An 11,657-nucleotide genomic window follows, 5' to 3' on the forward strand; every position below is an offset into this window, starting at 1 on the left:
TTATAATATTATCTAACTTATTATAATTTAAATAATTAATTAATTAAATTAAGCCTTTACTTGCTGTGAAAACAATGGTCCTTTTATATTGTGTATTCCTATTAAGAAATCACTACAAGTCTGTTATAGCTGTAGGCAGCTATGTATAATTTCATGATTACTAAATTTAAAAAAAACAACAGCTACATCTGTAACTATTGTATTATAAAAGTACACTGGTAGGGAAAATTGTATGAATGCCTTATATCATAGCACATCACCAACCAGTAGTTATCTACAATGGACAGTCTATAAATAACTTGAAGATTTACACTGAAAGACCAGAATCATATAGACCTGTATGATGCACTTCATTCTGAACAAACAGGCCCAGCAATAAACACTATTTCCCTCAAAAGATTTCATTGCTGGCATCGCTACTTCAGTAGCTTTGGCAAACTGGAACTGTTCTGTGTGGTGTTATGTAAAATCCAACAAACGAGAACTAAATTACAGCTTCAAAATGACCAAATGAAATCAAGGTTATATATTTCAGAAAACTGCTCTGTAGAATATAAATACATATTGCAATGGACCTGACTTTATTTGTTTCTGTCACTTGATGAGAGCATGTGAGGTCAATGTCATAAAGAGTTAAGTAAAACTGGGATTTTGCAAAAATCCAGAATGAATTTTATCTAACCAGTGATTTAAGTTTTTAAGTCACAAAGTGGCTGCAGCTGTGGTGCACCATGACTTTAACTAAAAAGTCTGATTCTACTGAAATACTCGATGTAGATAAGACATAATTACAGTAGCAAATTTAAAAGCTACTAAGAATCTAATTGGATGAAATTTATCAAAATAATTAACATACTTTTTACTTTAAAATGATAAGGGAAATGTCAAGGCATAATTCTGGAGAAAGCAGCATGTCTCATGCTTGATGATAAGCACATGGTTTAGAGCCTGAAAACCAGCTCGGGAGCAGCGGTTAAGATCCAGTTGATCTGCCACAGCAGTAAAGTTGAAGAGGAAGCAGCAACAGTTTGGTTTAAAAGATCAGAAATATCAAAAGAGCACACTTGAAGATGCTTCAGTGCCATTCTAAAGCTGAGAATATTGTGGACTTCACCTGGTAATCTGACCTGGGAGAGATGATTCCCTAATGGCCATCAATGACGTAAATATTCAACTGGACCAAAACTATCTAAGAATATAATCTGTCATATGGTTAGGTTCAGTATAGCAGTTTCCACAGGAACAGACACAGACACTCAGTAATCCCAGTTTCTGGAACACAGCCTTTCCTGTTCTTCCATCAGAAAATCCAGGATCTAATTTTACTGCTAACTCAGATTAGCTTGTTGTCTCATATCATCAACAGACCTGTCAATCAAGAGGGGAGTAATAGCAGACAGGCTTAAATCTTGCATTTTGTTGTCGGGGCTACTTTTCTGTTTACACTCAGTTTACCGTTTGTGTGTCTGCACCTCATTGCACAAGCAGTTTGACTGGCATGCATCCATGTGTGTTAACTGATGTGAGGGAAAGATTCTATGATACATTTCTATTGTGGATAATGGAGTGAGATAAGCCCGGTGCCTCTGGTTTGCAGCAGTGACGGATCGCGTGTCACTATGTCAGACGACACACTTGCCTTAGCAGACGCACATATGCATGAGGCCATACACAGGCACTTTAGCCAAGACAACACAACAGCTGCACTGCAGACATGATGGTGGCGACACGCAGCCATCCTTATAATCCCTCTGAGGGAATAAAGAATGGTGGCCATTGTGTGCAGATCTGCGTGTGTGCACGCATTCCTCTCGGTTCTAATGTCTGATTTCACCGTGCCATGAAAACTGTCATTTGAGCACATCTGTGGCTTCCTCGCTAAATTTCATCCGGCAACATGGCACATTTGAGACACAAGCCCATCCTGACCACCCAGCTCACTCAAACTATCTTCTTTCTTTTTCTTTTTCTTTTTTTTACAGCTTTCTCCCTCTGCTCGCTTCCCGTCACATAACTTCACACTGTGATAGACACTTAGCCAGCAGGAAATCACGGAAATATCTTCGCTAAGGGAGCATAGCAACAAGGCCAAGAGTACAGTTTGAAGGCTCAGCACTAAGAGGTCAGACAAAGTCTCCTTTTAAACAGCAGGGCTTATTTATCTCCTGCTGAAGAAGCTGGTCCAAATAATGTTGCAGCGGCAATATTTGCAGTGCTGTGGAGCTATGAAAGTTATAAATGTGAGAGTGTGTGCGTGTGTTTGCCAATGCTTGCTCAGGGAATTACATTTTCAGAGTGTGGACACATTATGTTAGTGTTGAGAGCTGTCTTATCACTTTACACTAAGACTTTCAGCCATTACTAGAAACTACTTAGTCTGGCTATAAAACATTGTTTTGTTTTGGACTGGATTCATTGTTTTTATTGCACCTGAAATGAGGAAGAGCTGAATGTGCGCTGTCTGCACTATTGTAAGTGGCAACAGGATCCACAGAGAATACTGAAGTGAGAATTTTTAAATTTATTGAGGGCAGTAAAACACTATTCTTAAAAGCAGATTCTGTTCTTTTTCTTTTGAGAATGGTCACTTGTTTTGTTCTTTTGTCTTGACAGATAAAAACATGTCATACAAACAACCTCTGTGAGAAGAAAATCGTGTCTACAGATAAGCATCCTGGGACCTTTAAACAGCCCACTTTAACTGTTAATCCTGTGACTGGAAGCTCTTAGTGTTAACACGCTGACAGAACGATGAAAATTTCAACAATTAAGAAAGTCAGCTGGCAGACAAAACATTAACTTAGCTACACTCCTGAAGACACAGAAAATTGAGGCGTGAAATTATAGGGATAATGGTTAACAACCAGTTGGAGCCTACACGCTGTCTATCTGTGCTGTGAAGGGATGATAGGAGACAGCAGCTTTAACTTACAGTCAGACGTTACATCCACAATACTATGTTTGTTTTTTAAAAAGCATCACGGTTGCTATGCTGACGCCTGCTGTCCATACGACTCCGCAGTTTTTGATCACCTAAAACGAAGAAGTTTAGAAATGCTATTTGTTCCGTTTTAGTTTGAAAACTAAAGGTGTAGTCCGGATGATCAGAAATTAGTTGCTTCATGATTTTTTTTTTTCAGTCACGGCTCGACTGTCACTAGTGAAGGCAAAACATTTTAAACAACACTGCCAGTAACGGTTCCACCTCGTCATCGCTCCAAGAAAAGAAAACCCTCGTCATACTTTTCGCCATTGTTGATTCTCAGTCGTAGTATTTTCTGTAACGAGGAAACCAGCTGCAGAGTAGGCCATCTACTTCCTGTTTGCATCAGTATGCACATGCCCAGTGTGAATTGTCACATGACATGCATTTACAGGTGTGTAAGTAAGGACAGTGATTATTATCGAGGCAAAGCTAAAAAATTGTGTTATCAGTGGTTGTTTTTGTTTTATAAAACACAAACTCATCAGTATGGATGTAGTTTATATCTGTGGGCATTTGCATTCAAGCAAAATATTTGGAGAGCACAGAGAGGTAAAGCATGATGGGAAATAAGTAAGAAATTGGGAGAAATTACTTTAAGTTTAGTCATTGTGGGCCTGGGGCCACCGACAAAAGGCAGTTGTGACGTCGTCTCCTGGTTTTCTTCTTGCTCCAGTTGACAAGATGGGTTGTCCTTTGCTGACAGCACTGGGGGTGTGGATGTAGGAACTTGGAGGTTGGAAAGAACTATACCACAAGCCTTGGCTGCACGAAGGACCCCAGGTACCTCCTGAACACGGTTGAACCAACGCAGCAGGTGGGGGAGCTGATGCAGAGTACTCACAGCGTGGGCTTGGAGAGAACACTGTCAGAGACAATGAGAGAAAAGAGAGAAAAGAAGAAAGAAACAACAATAGTGATTAAGTGACTCATCTGATGTGTCATCTCCAATGGAGCGGGATGTCAGGTTCCACCAAAACTCCCTCATCACACTGGTGGACACACATGAGGGGCAGGAAAAACATCAAAACAGCGTTTGCAGGTGGGGAGGGTGAGGACATGAACAGAGACGTGATCAGAGAAGCAGTGTCACTGTGTGTGGAGGATGGGAGAAAGAGAGGGGGGACACAGACAGAGAGAGGGAGATGGGGGCACTCTGCAGTATGGCGAGTGGGCGGAGTGGAAAGGATCCGTCGTGGCTGCATGTGTCGCGGACTGTGATGGCCGTTAAGAGGAGACACGCTAGGCTGAGTGTGAAACTGGAAACCACTGGAGCACAGCTGACTACTAAAAGCCTCATTGTGAGAACTTCAGTTTATTCCCACAGTTGAGGAATAGCTGGGTGACAGCTGAAGGGTGAAATGGAGGTTGAGCTCCACTTCAGTGCCAGACAGTGCAGCATTCCTAATCAATAATAATATACCACTCAACTAAGCCCTGGTGCACTGCTTCTGGTGTCCACTGCTGTTGCTTCAATTGCTGCGACCAACTTTACATAAAAACATGTAATCATTAAGAGTTATGAATATTCACTAAATGGTCGTGAGCTTCTGACGTCCTCTGGAAGATACGATTTTTAAGGTCAACTTAACAAACCACGGATTCTTGATCTGTTGCAGAGGGAAACACGTTCCCAAAATAAAGTCATTGAAGTGCATTTCAACCTGCTGCATTTGAATGGAGAGTCTCCCATACAGTGTTATCACTCCTTGCCAGGTGGCTGCAGACCACCTTTGAGAGGGAAACCTGTGCCAAGAGTGATGCAGCGACTCTTCTTAACTCAAGTTTCTGCCTGGACAGAACTGAAAGGAGGTGGATTTGCTGTCTGCTCACCCACACCAGAGAGTCAAAACCAAAATTCATGCATAATTTGACAAGTCATCATAATAAAGGCATTAAAAAAAGACATTAAATATGTAAAAGAGTGGCTTATGGCACATTAATGGGGATTTTAAAGATCTTATTGTGTCAAAATAATGAAAATATACAGGGAAAGTATGAAAATTAAATCAGTATTTAATGTGTATTCATGGATCTAAATTTTCTGATAATAAAAGGCAGTGAAAAGCAGTGATAAGAGGACTGATTGTATCCAACACCCTCAAACATGATTCATAAACTCCAAGGCTCTTACCAGGTATTGATAGATGCATGGCAGCAGCACCACATCCGTCAGAGTGAAGTACAGTCCTTCAGCAAACACATGCTCCAGCGGAGGGAGATCTATGGTCTTCACTTTCCTGATCTCAGAGCTCTCCCTAGCGGTCACAGCGGGAACTGCATCCACAGACAGCTTGGCCAGAGCAGCCCTGAGCTCCAGTCCATCAGAGACCTGCGGCGACAGTCCAGGCTCACACTCATTGTTCACATCTGCTCGGACTTCAGGCGACTCGTTCTTCTCATTCTGTCTCTGCTCTTGGAGTTTCTGCCGGCGTATTTTGTCATCGTTGTGGACTTTGACCGGCTCCGCCAGCCTTCGCTCCAGGGTGAGGATGGAGAGAGGCAGCTGCTGATATTGATCTGTGGGATTTTGAAGGTGCTCTTCTACAGCTGAGGGGATGCCAGTTTCACACAGTCTGGTCCACTGGCTCACCTGAGAGTGACGAATGGTGATAAGAGGAAGATTTTTAAAGATTTCGGAGTCACTCCAGTAAAGAAAAAGTCATTTTGGGCTGGAACATTTTCAAAACTGTTTGAAAGACGAGCAGTTTATCAATTGATGGATTGAAAATGGAAACAGTCAAGGAAGGAGAGCAGACTTGAGAACTACTTGAAATACATTTTATTAAAAGCTCCAATCTCCTCAAAAGTTCAGGAACATAAAGAGAACTGATATTTGTGAGTGTGTAAAATTTGGTGCAGCTTGATTGAATTTAAATAGACTGTTGGGCCTTGATGGAAAATATGTGCTCCAATGGGCACCATTCTATTTACATCTGTACACATCTATATACGAGCAGCTGAGTAGAAACTTATATCCTCCTCTCTCTGTGAAAATTCACTCATTATCTACTCACCACTATGCCGATGGAGGGGTGCATGAAGTGTTTGAGTCCACAAAACGCTTCTGGAGTTTCAAGGGGTATAGAGTGTTTCAGTAAATGGTGACCACTTCTCCTCCTGTGGTGTCGTTAAAGTGTCCGTAAGCCCCGACATTCACATTTGAAGAAGTGGTCACCCAGTTCCTTTAATTGTATTGGGTTTGGCTGCAACACTGTTTACCTGTGATACTCCAAAAGTGTTTTGTGGACTCAGACACTTCACCTAGCATCTCCATCTGCACAGTGGTGAGAACCCTCCCTTTAAAGCCAGTGAGCATCCCCACCCCCCACCTCACCTCAGCACAGGCCTTCAGGCAGGTCTTCTTGAAGCCCAGCAGCGCCTGCACATCCTTCCTGGAGGGATCAGCCTCCAGGGTCTTGTGGATGATGTGTCTCAGCACCACGGCCAGCCCAGCCCTGCACAGCCGCCCGCTCTCATCCAGCACAGCGGGGAGTCGACAGCCCCTCACCAGCGGAGGCAGACCCTCCGGCTGAGCCTCACACACCTCCACGCTCTCCGGTACGAGCCCCTGCCTCAGAGCCTGCGAGCAGGAGGGTGTGGAGGAGACCAGGGACACTTTGAAAGACTTACAGCCGCAGTACGAGAGGAGGAAGAGGGTGATGGAGGAGTGCAGGGGGAGACGAGCCTCCTCACCTTGGGAACAAACTTCTAAATAGAGGGAGGGTCGACGGGGCTCTGCGTCCGCGTGTGTCATTTTAAATAACCTGTGAAAACACAACGAGGTTGGGGAGCAATTTAAAAGATGGCGGCTAGAGTAAGCTAAACTAATACTTTCGACATTAACATATACTCGCAACAGTACACGTACACATAAACACACACACACACACACTCACACTCACCGGTAAATTCAACAAACCCACGCTGTTGTCGTCCACTCTTTCTTCTTCTTTGCCTGTGCCACAGCTAAACTAGCACCACAGCGCCATCCGCTGTCCGCTATCACACCCTGCATGTTTATACTAATGTGAATATTGCGTGCAATAAAAGCGTATGTTAAAAATATTGACTGCAAAGTGAATGTGTCGCATATAACTGAGTTTGAAAATGTGGATTATTATATCATTTAAGAAAAGAAAAGGCTCCGCAGGGAAGGTTCCGCGCGTGGACATCCCGGACGTATTTGAGGGTTGCGCAGGTTGTAAGAGAAGAACGGTCCGTCCCGGTTGATTCTTCTTGAGGAAGCGTTGATCAACCATCAACCGTTCAACTGGACGAAAACACCGGAGCACGAGACTGTTTCCTTCCTAAAGAGCGAGAGAGGTAATGTAGTGAAACCTTAATTAATGTTCTGTTTATTTGTGTGACAGCAGAGAGAGGAGGTGACTTTAGTTCCCGTGGCGTTGTTGCTGTTTCTCTCAGTGCGATACTCAAGTTTCATTTACATTTAACACCGACGACTGAATCAGAGAAGCAGCGACGCTCTGGAAACCATCACTGCATCAGAAGGAACGGCCAGTGTCTTTCTCCACCCGGTGGTTTTTCTTTTGTGTGTGATGTCTCCAGCCTTGTTTTCCTCTCTTTGCCACCAAATGTCATTATTATCGACGCCTGCTGGCATCAGTGTAAACGTAATAAATGCACCAGACAATGATTTAGTGAGTGATAAACTGGGGCCAAACTTCCCTGAGCAGAAACAGACAGAAACAGCTTCAGATGAATATTTCAGTCTTTCTAAATGTTCCCTGTGGAGGGGGAAGTGTGTTTCTTTCTTTAATGTGTCCAGCCTGAATGAGCAGTGCAGCTGAACATCAGAGAGGAAATTAAAATCCCACATGAAGAAGAAGTGATCACAGTTTTAACCAAAACCTTAGTTAGGAGGGACATGAGTAATATTTCATGAAGCTGTAACCTTTAGCCCTAACCCTGGATTTAATAATCTGACATTATTTTCTGATCTCCAGTTTCAGCCATGGCTGGACCTGTCAGTCTGGATTTGGATCCCATCTTCCTAAAGGGTCTGAGTTACCTGCACTCCAAGAGTAAAGACTCCGTTGAGAAACTCAAAGCTTTACTAGATGAGTCCCTTTCAAGAGGAAGTGACTCATCTTATCGTTCATCACAAAAGGTAAAGGGATTGCATCACACTCTTCATTTGCATTCCACCATCTTTATGGTTTTCTCTTTCAATTTCATTATATGTAATTTATTCAAACAAAATAATAACTTCTCTGTGTTATTATCATATATCCTCAGGATATAGAGGTGTCCAAGGGATCCGTGTCAAAACTGAGCTTAAGTAAACAGGACTCAAAGTCCTCGTCGAGCTCCTCGTCCTCCAGCAGCAGCAGTGGCAGCAGCAAATCCACCTCGGAAAAAAGCAAAAAAGAAGTAGAGAAGAGACCGTCTGAGAAGGTAAAGGATCTTTTTTATCTTTTTGCTTGGAGTGAAATTTGTGATTTTGCCATATGTTAAATACCATCCTTAGGAGAAAAAAGACATTCCAAAATAAATTCCAAACCACAAAAAATGCATTTCTTTGCAAAGTACAGCATAAATTGTGAAAGTTGTTGAGCCTTAATTAAATGACAATTAAAAGATAATTAATCTACAGGTATATATCTGTCAATTAGAGCCATTATCAAGATAATGAATTGGTTTCAAGTTTGTTTTAGATCTACAACACTGTATTGCAGAGCAGGTACATGCAATTCAGCTTAGAACTGATGAAGAGAGTTGAGTCCAGATATATAAAGCGCATTGGTACTTACATTTTGAAGATGTGATGATGTCAGTCTGTAAAGTGACGTCTGTCTTTCTCACTGTTATCAGGTCAGGGTTGACTTGGGTGAGGTGGACCCTCCAAAAAAGCCTCGTTTGGAGAAACAGGAGAATCGCTCTTCTCCGATTACCGTTCAGACGAGCAAGGACCTCCTGTCAAACATTAATGATTATGATGAGACCAACGCTGATGACTTTGCCATGGAAATGGGTCTGGCTTGTGTGGTTTGCAGGTACATGTTAATGATCAACCAAATAATTAAAGTTTATTTATCTTTTGCAATAGCTTCAGGTCAGATTGATGTCTAACTCAGCAAATTTTTATTTTTTTCCTTTTTTTTATTACGCAAGACAAATGACAGTCACCATGGGGAACCAGCTGGTTGAGTGCCAAGAGTGCCATAATCTGTACCACCAGGACTGTCACAAGCCCCAGGTGACAGACAAAGAAGTCAACGACCCACGGCTTGTGTGGTATTGTGCCCGCTGCACCAGGCAAATGAAACGCATGGTGAGAAAAACAAGTTATATTCCAACATCTGATTGATAATTACTCGTAGCAGATCACCAGTGAATCAGTGATTGACTGAGTGGTGTTACAAGGTCCAGTTGTATCTGTTTAAAACGATTCTTGTTTGCCCACTAGGCCCAGAAACCTCCACAGAAGCCGTCCCCTGCATCTGCATCATCAGCGCCTGTCGTTAAAGACACACTGGTCAAAAAGACGGAACTGAAATCCAAACCTGACACAACCAGCACCTTCCAGGCCTTTAAAAGAACAGAAGTGAAGGTAAGTTTCAACTCATTGTGGCCGTCATGTTTATGAGACCTAAACAGAATGCAAGATGGTCTTAATGCCAATCAGGTGTAGTGAGAGAAAGGGAATGCTTACCAAGCATTCTGCCAACACGTGTAATAAATCTTTTATTGTGTTTCATGTGTTCTACTGTGTTAAACTCTGGGAAACTAGGATTCTCCCTCCATATTACTGGTAGCAAGTGAGAGAAAACTATAGTTGTCAATATGCAAAATTGTTCCTAAAGGCAGACTGCATAAATATCTCTGCAGAGGACAATGAGCAGAAAGTATACACTTATCTTTAATGATTCAACCACTGACTTCTGCTGCTGTGTCATTTCTCCAGAGAGAATTTAGTTTAAAACTTTCCAGCACTTTTACTTATTCACCATGAAGTTATTGTGACAGCAAACATTTTGCCTTTAGTCAGTGATTTCATTATGTTAATAGCAGCCGCAGTGGGGGTGAGTTTTGTTTGTTTTTCAAACAAAAGTTTTGCTCAAGTTGCATAGCTTGCAGGTAAGTTTGCTAATAAACATGCTAGACTAGTCACAGGTAAACAATGAGCCGCCCCAAGGAAAAAAATGCATTTTTTTTGTTGTGGTCACCAAACGCTGATCAAATGAATATTCCTTTTTCTAGGATTAAGAAATTGGTTCACTTATCTTAATTCGTTACGAAAGTTGATGCAAAACAAATCCTACAGGTGTCCTCATTTTTGTTGTTTACTTACAAATCCTCAAATTGTTTCTCTATCCTCCAACGCATCTTAGAACAATACTGCACTGCAGGACGTAGTGTTGTATGGATGTGTCCCAATTCAGGGGCTGCATAGACTGCCTCATGTTGAAGGCTCTTTAAAATGCGGCCTTCCATTCACAAGAAATGAAGCTTCCAACCGGTGGATCCTTCTGAGGCCAACCTATCCTTGAATTCACTGTGTGACAGTGACAAAGCTAACAAGCTATCTATGCAGTAAATGCAAAAAGTAGCCAACAATGAGGGCAGAACAAGCTGATGAAGCATTTCAGTTCAACCTTCGCAGTCTACAAAGGGCACATTTTCATAGACACAGTCCTCTGAAGGATGCAGCCCCTGACTTGGGACACAGCTTATTTTGCTACCAGAGATTTCTTGTCCTCATTAAATTTGTGGTGTGTTGTGATAACTACTAACTATTTTCATTTCATGCAGGCGTCCACAACATCAGCCACCCCCACCAGCAGCAGCTCCTCCTCCAGCAGTGGTCTTACAGGCTGGGCTGCATTTGGAGCCAAGACGAGCACTGCTCTTCCTCCCAGCTCCAAACTGGGTTCCTCTGGTCCAAGTGGGAGCAACAAGACTGTGACAGCTCCCTCTGGCCAAAAACCTGCCGGCCTGTCTGGACTGGCTGGAGCAAAATCAGGACTTGTGAGTACCAAGGTTCCTGGTGGTGGTAACGGAAATGGCTCTAGTCAGGCGCCCCTGAAACCTCCTCCACCCCTGACTCTGGGTAAGCAGCCACTGAACCGCGCATCGAGCAGCGAAAACCCAGGGAAAAGCTCTGCTTCGTCGGGGGCCGGCTCCCCGGGTAGCGCCCAGGGAAGCGGCGGGGGGAACGGAGGCAATAACGGAGAAGGTAACGGAAACAATGGGAACGGGTCAAAGGTTGCACCAGGGGACAAAGCGCCAACTTTTCAAGAGTCTCAGCTCAATGCCATGAAACGGTTACATCTGGTGAAGAAGAAAGCAGCGCAAAAGAAACTGAAGAAATGAGAAGAGATGGAGAGAAAAGGAGAGGACGAGGAGATCTGGGGGAGTAGAAAATAAACCTTTCAAACGTGTGAAATTAGTGACAAAATAATGTTTGTATGACAAGAGCATCTGTACATAGATTTACATGATCCAGTCAAATACTTGAATCTTACTTTACGTAAATGCTGCTGTACTTGGTGTGCTTCATCCTGCCCTAACAAATCCAAACATTTATAACGTGACTGTCAGTTTTTATCAACGAACATCATTAAATATCCTCCTCTGACAAATTGCATATATCAATGACTTTGTAGCATGTGTTGACCCTGAATGTGGTACAGACAGGACAAATGAAGAA

The 11,657-nt window shown here is 42.8% G+C and overlaps 2 protein-coding genes across 5 annotated transcripts in view; one reads left to right on the plus strand and one right to left on the minus strand.

Annotated features, from left to right (window-relative positions):
• gstcd (glutathione S-transferase, C-terminal domain containing) overlaps positions 1 to 7,019 on the minus strand; it is a 42,733-nt gene extending 35,714 nt beyond the window's left edge. For 2 of the 4 annotated variants that reach the window (XR_011243872.1, XM_069530637.1), the window contains exons 1-4: positions 6,889 to 7,019; positions 6,316 to 6,750; positions 5,118 to 5,571; positions 3,579 to 3,848 (exon numbers count right to left, since the gene is read on the minus strand). Coding sequence is in view for 3 of the 4 variants with exons in the window: in XM_069530637.1 (XP_069386738.1) it covers positions 3,579 to 3,848; positions 5,118 to 5,571; positions 6,316 to 6,740 (1,149 nt within the window). In the remaining variant the exon portion in view is untranslated. The other 2 variants (XM_020101347.2, XM_069530638.1) reach the window with 2 other exon arrangements.
• Positions 6,991 to 11,594, plus strand: ints12 (integrator complex subunit 12). The gene is made up of 7 exons (XM_020101261.2): positions 6,991 to 7,309; positions 7,951 to 8,114; positions 8,243 to 8,401; positions 8,819 to 9,000; positions 9,119 to 9,278; positions 9,414 to 9,557; positions 10,760 to 11,594. Exons 2-7 carry the CDS (start codon positions 7,959 to 7,961, stop codon positions 11,318 to 11,320), a joined length of 1,362 nt encoding a protein of 453 aa, XP_019956820.2. The 5' UTR covers positions 6,991 to 7,309; positions 7,951 to 7,958; the 3' UTR covers positions 11,321 to 11,594.
• Positions 11,595 to 11,657: the final 63 nt, after the last annotated feature.

This window comes from Paralichthys olivaceus, chromosome 8 (genome assembly GCF_024713975.1).
Source record: "Paralichthys olivaceus isolate ysfri-2021 chromosome 8, ASM2471397v2, whole genome shotgun sequence".
Taxonomy (NCBI): Eukaryota; Metazoa; Chordata; class Actinopteri; order Pleuronectiformes; family Paralichthyidae; genus Paralichthys; species Paralichthys olivaceus.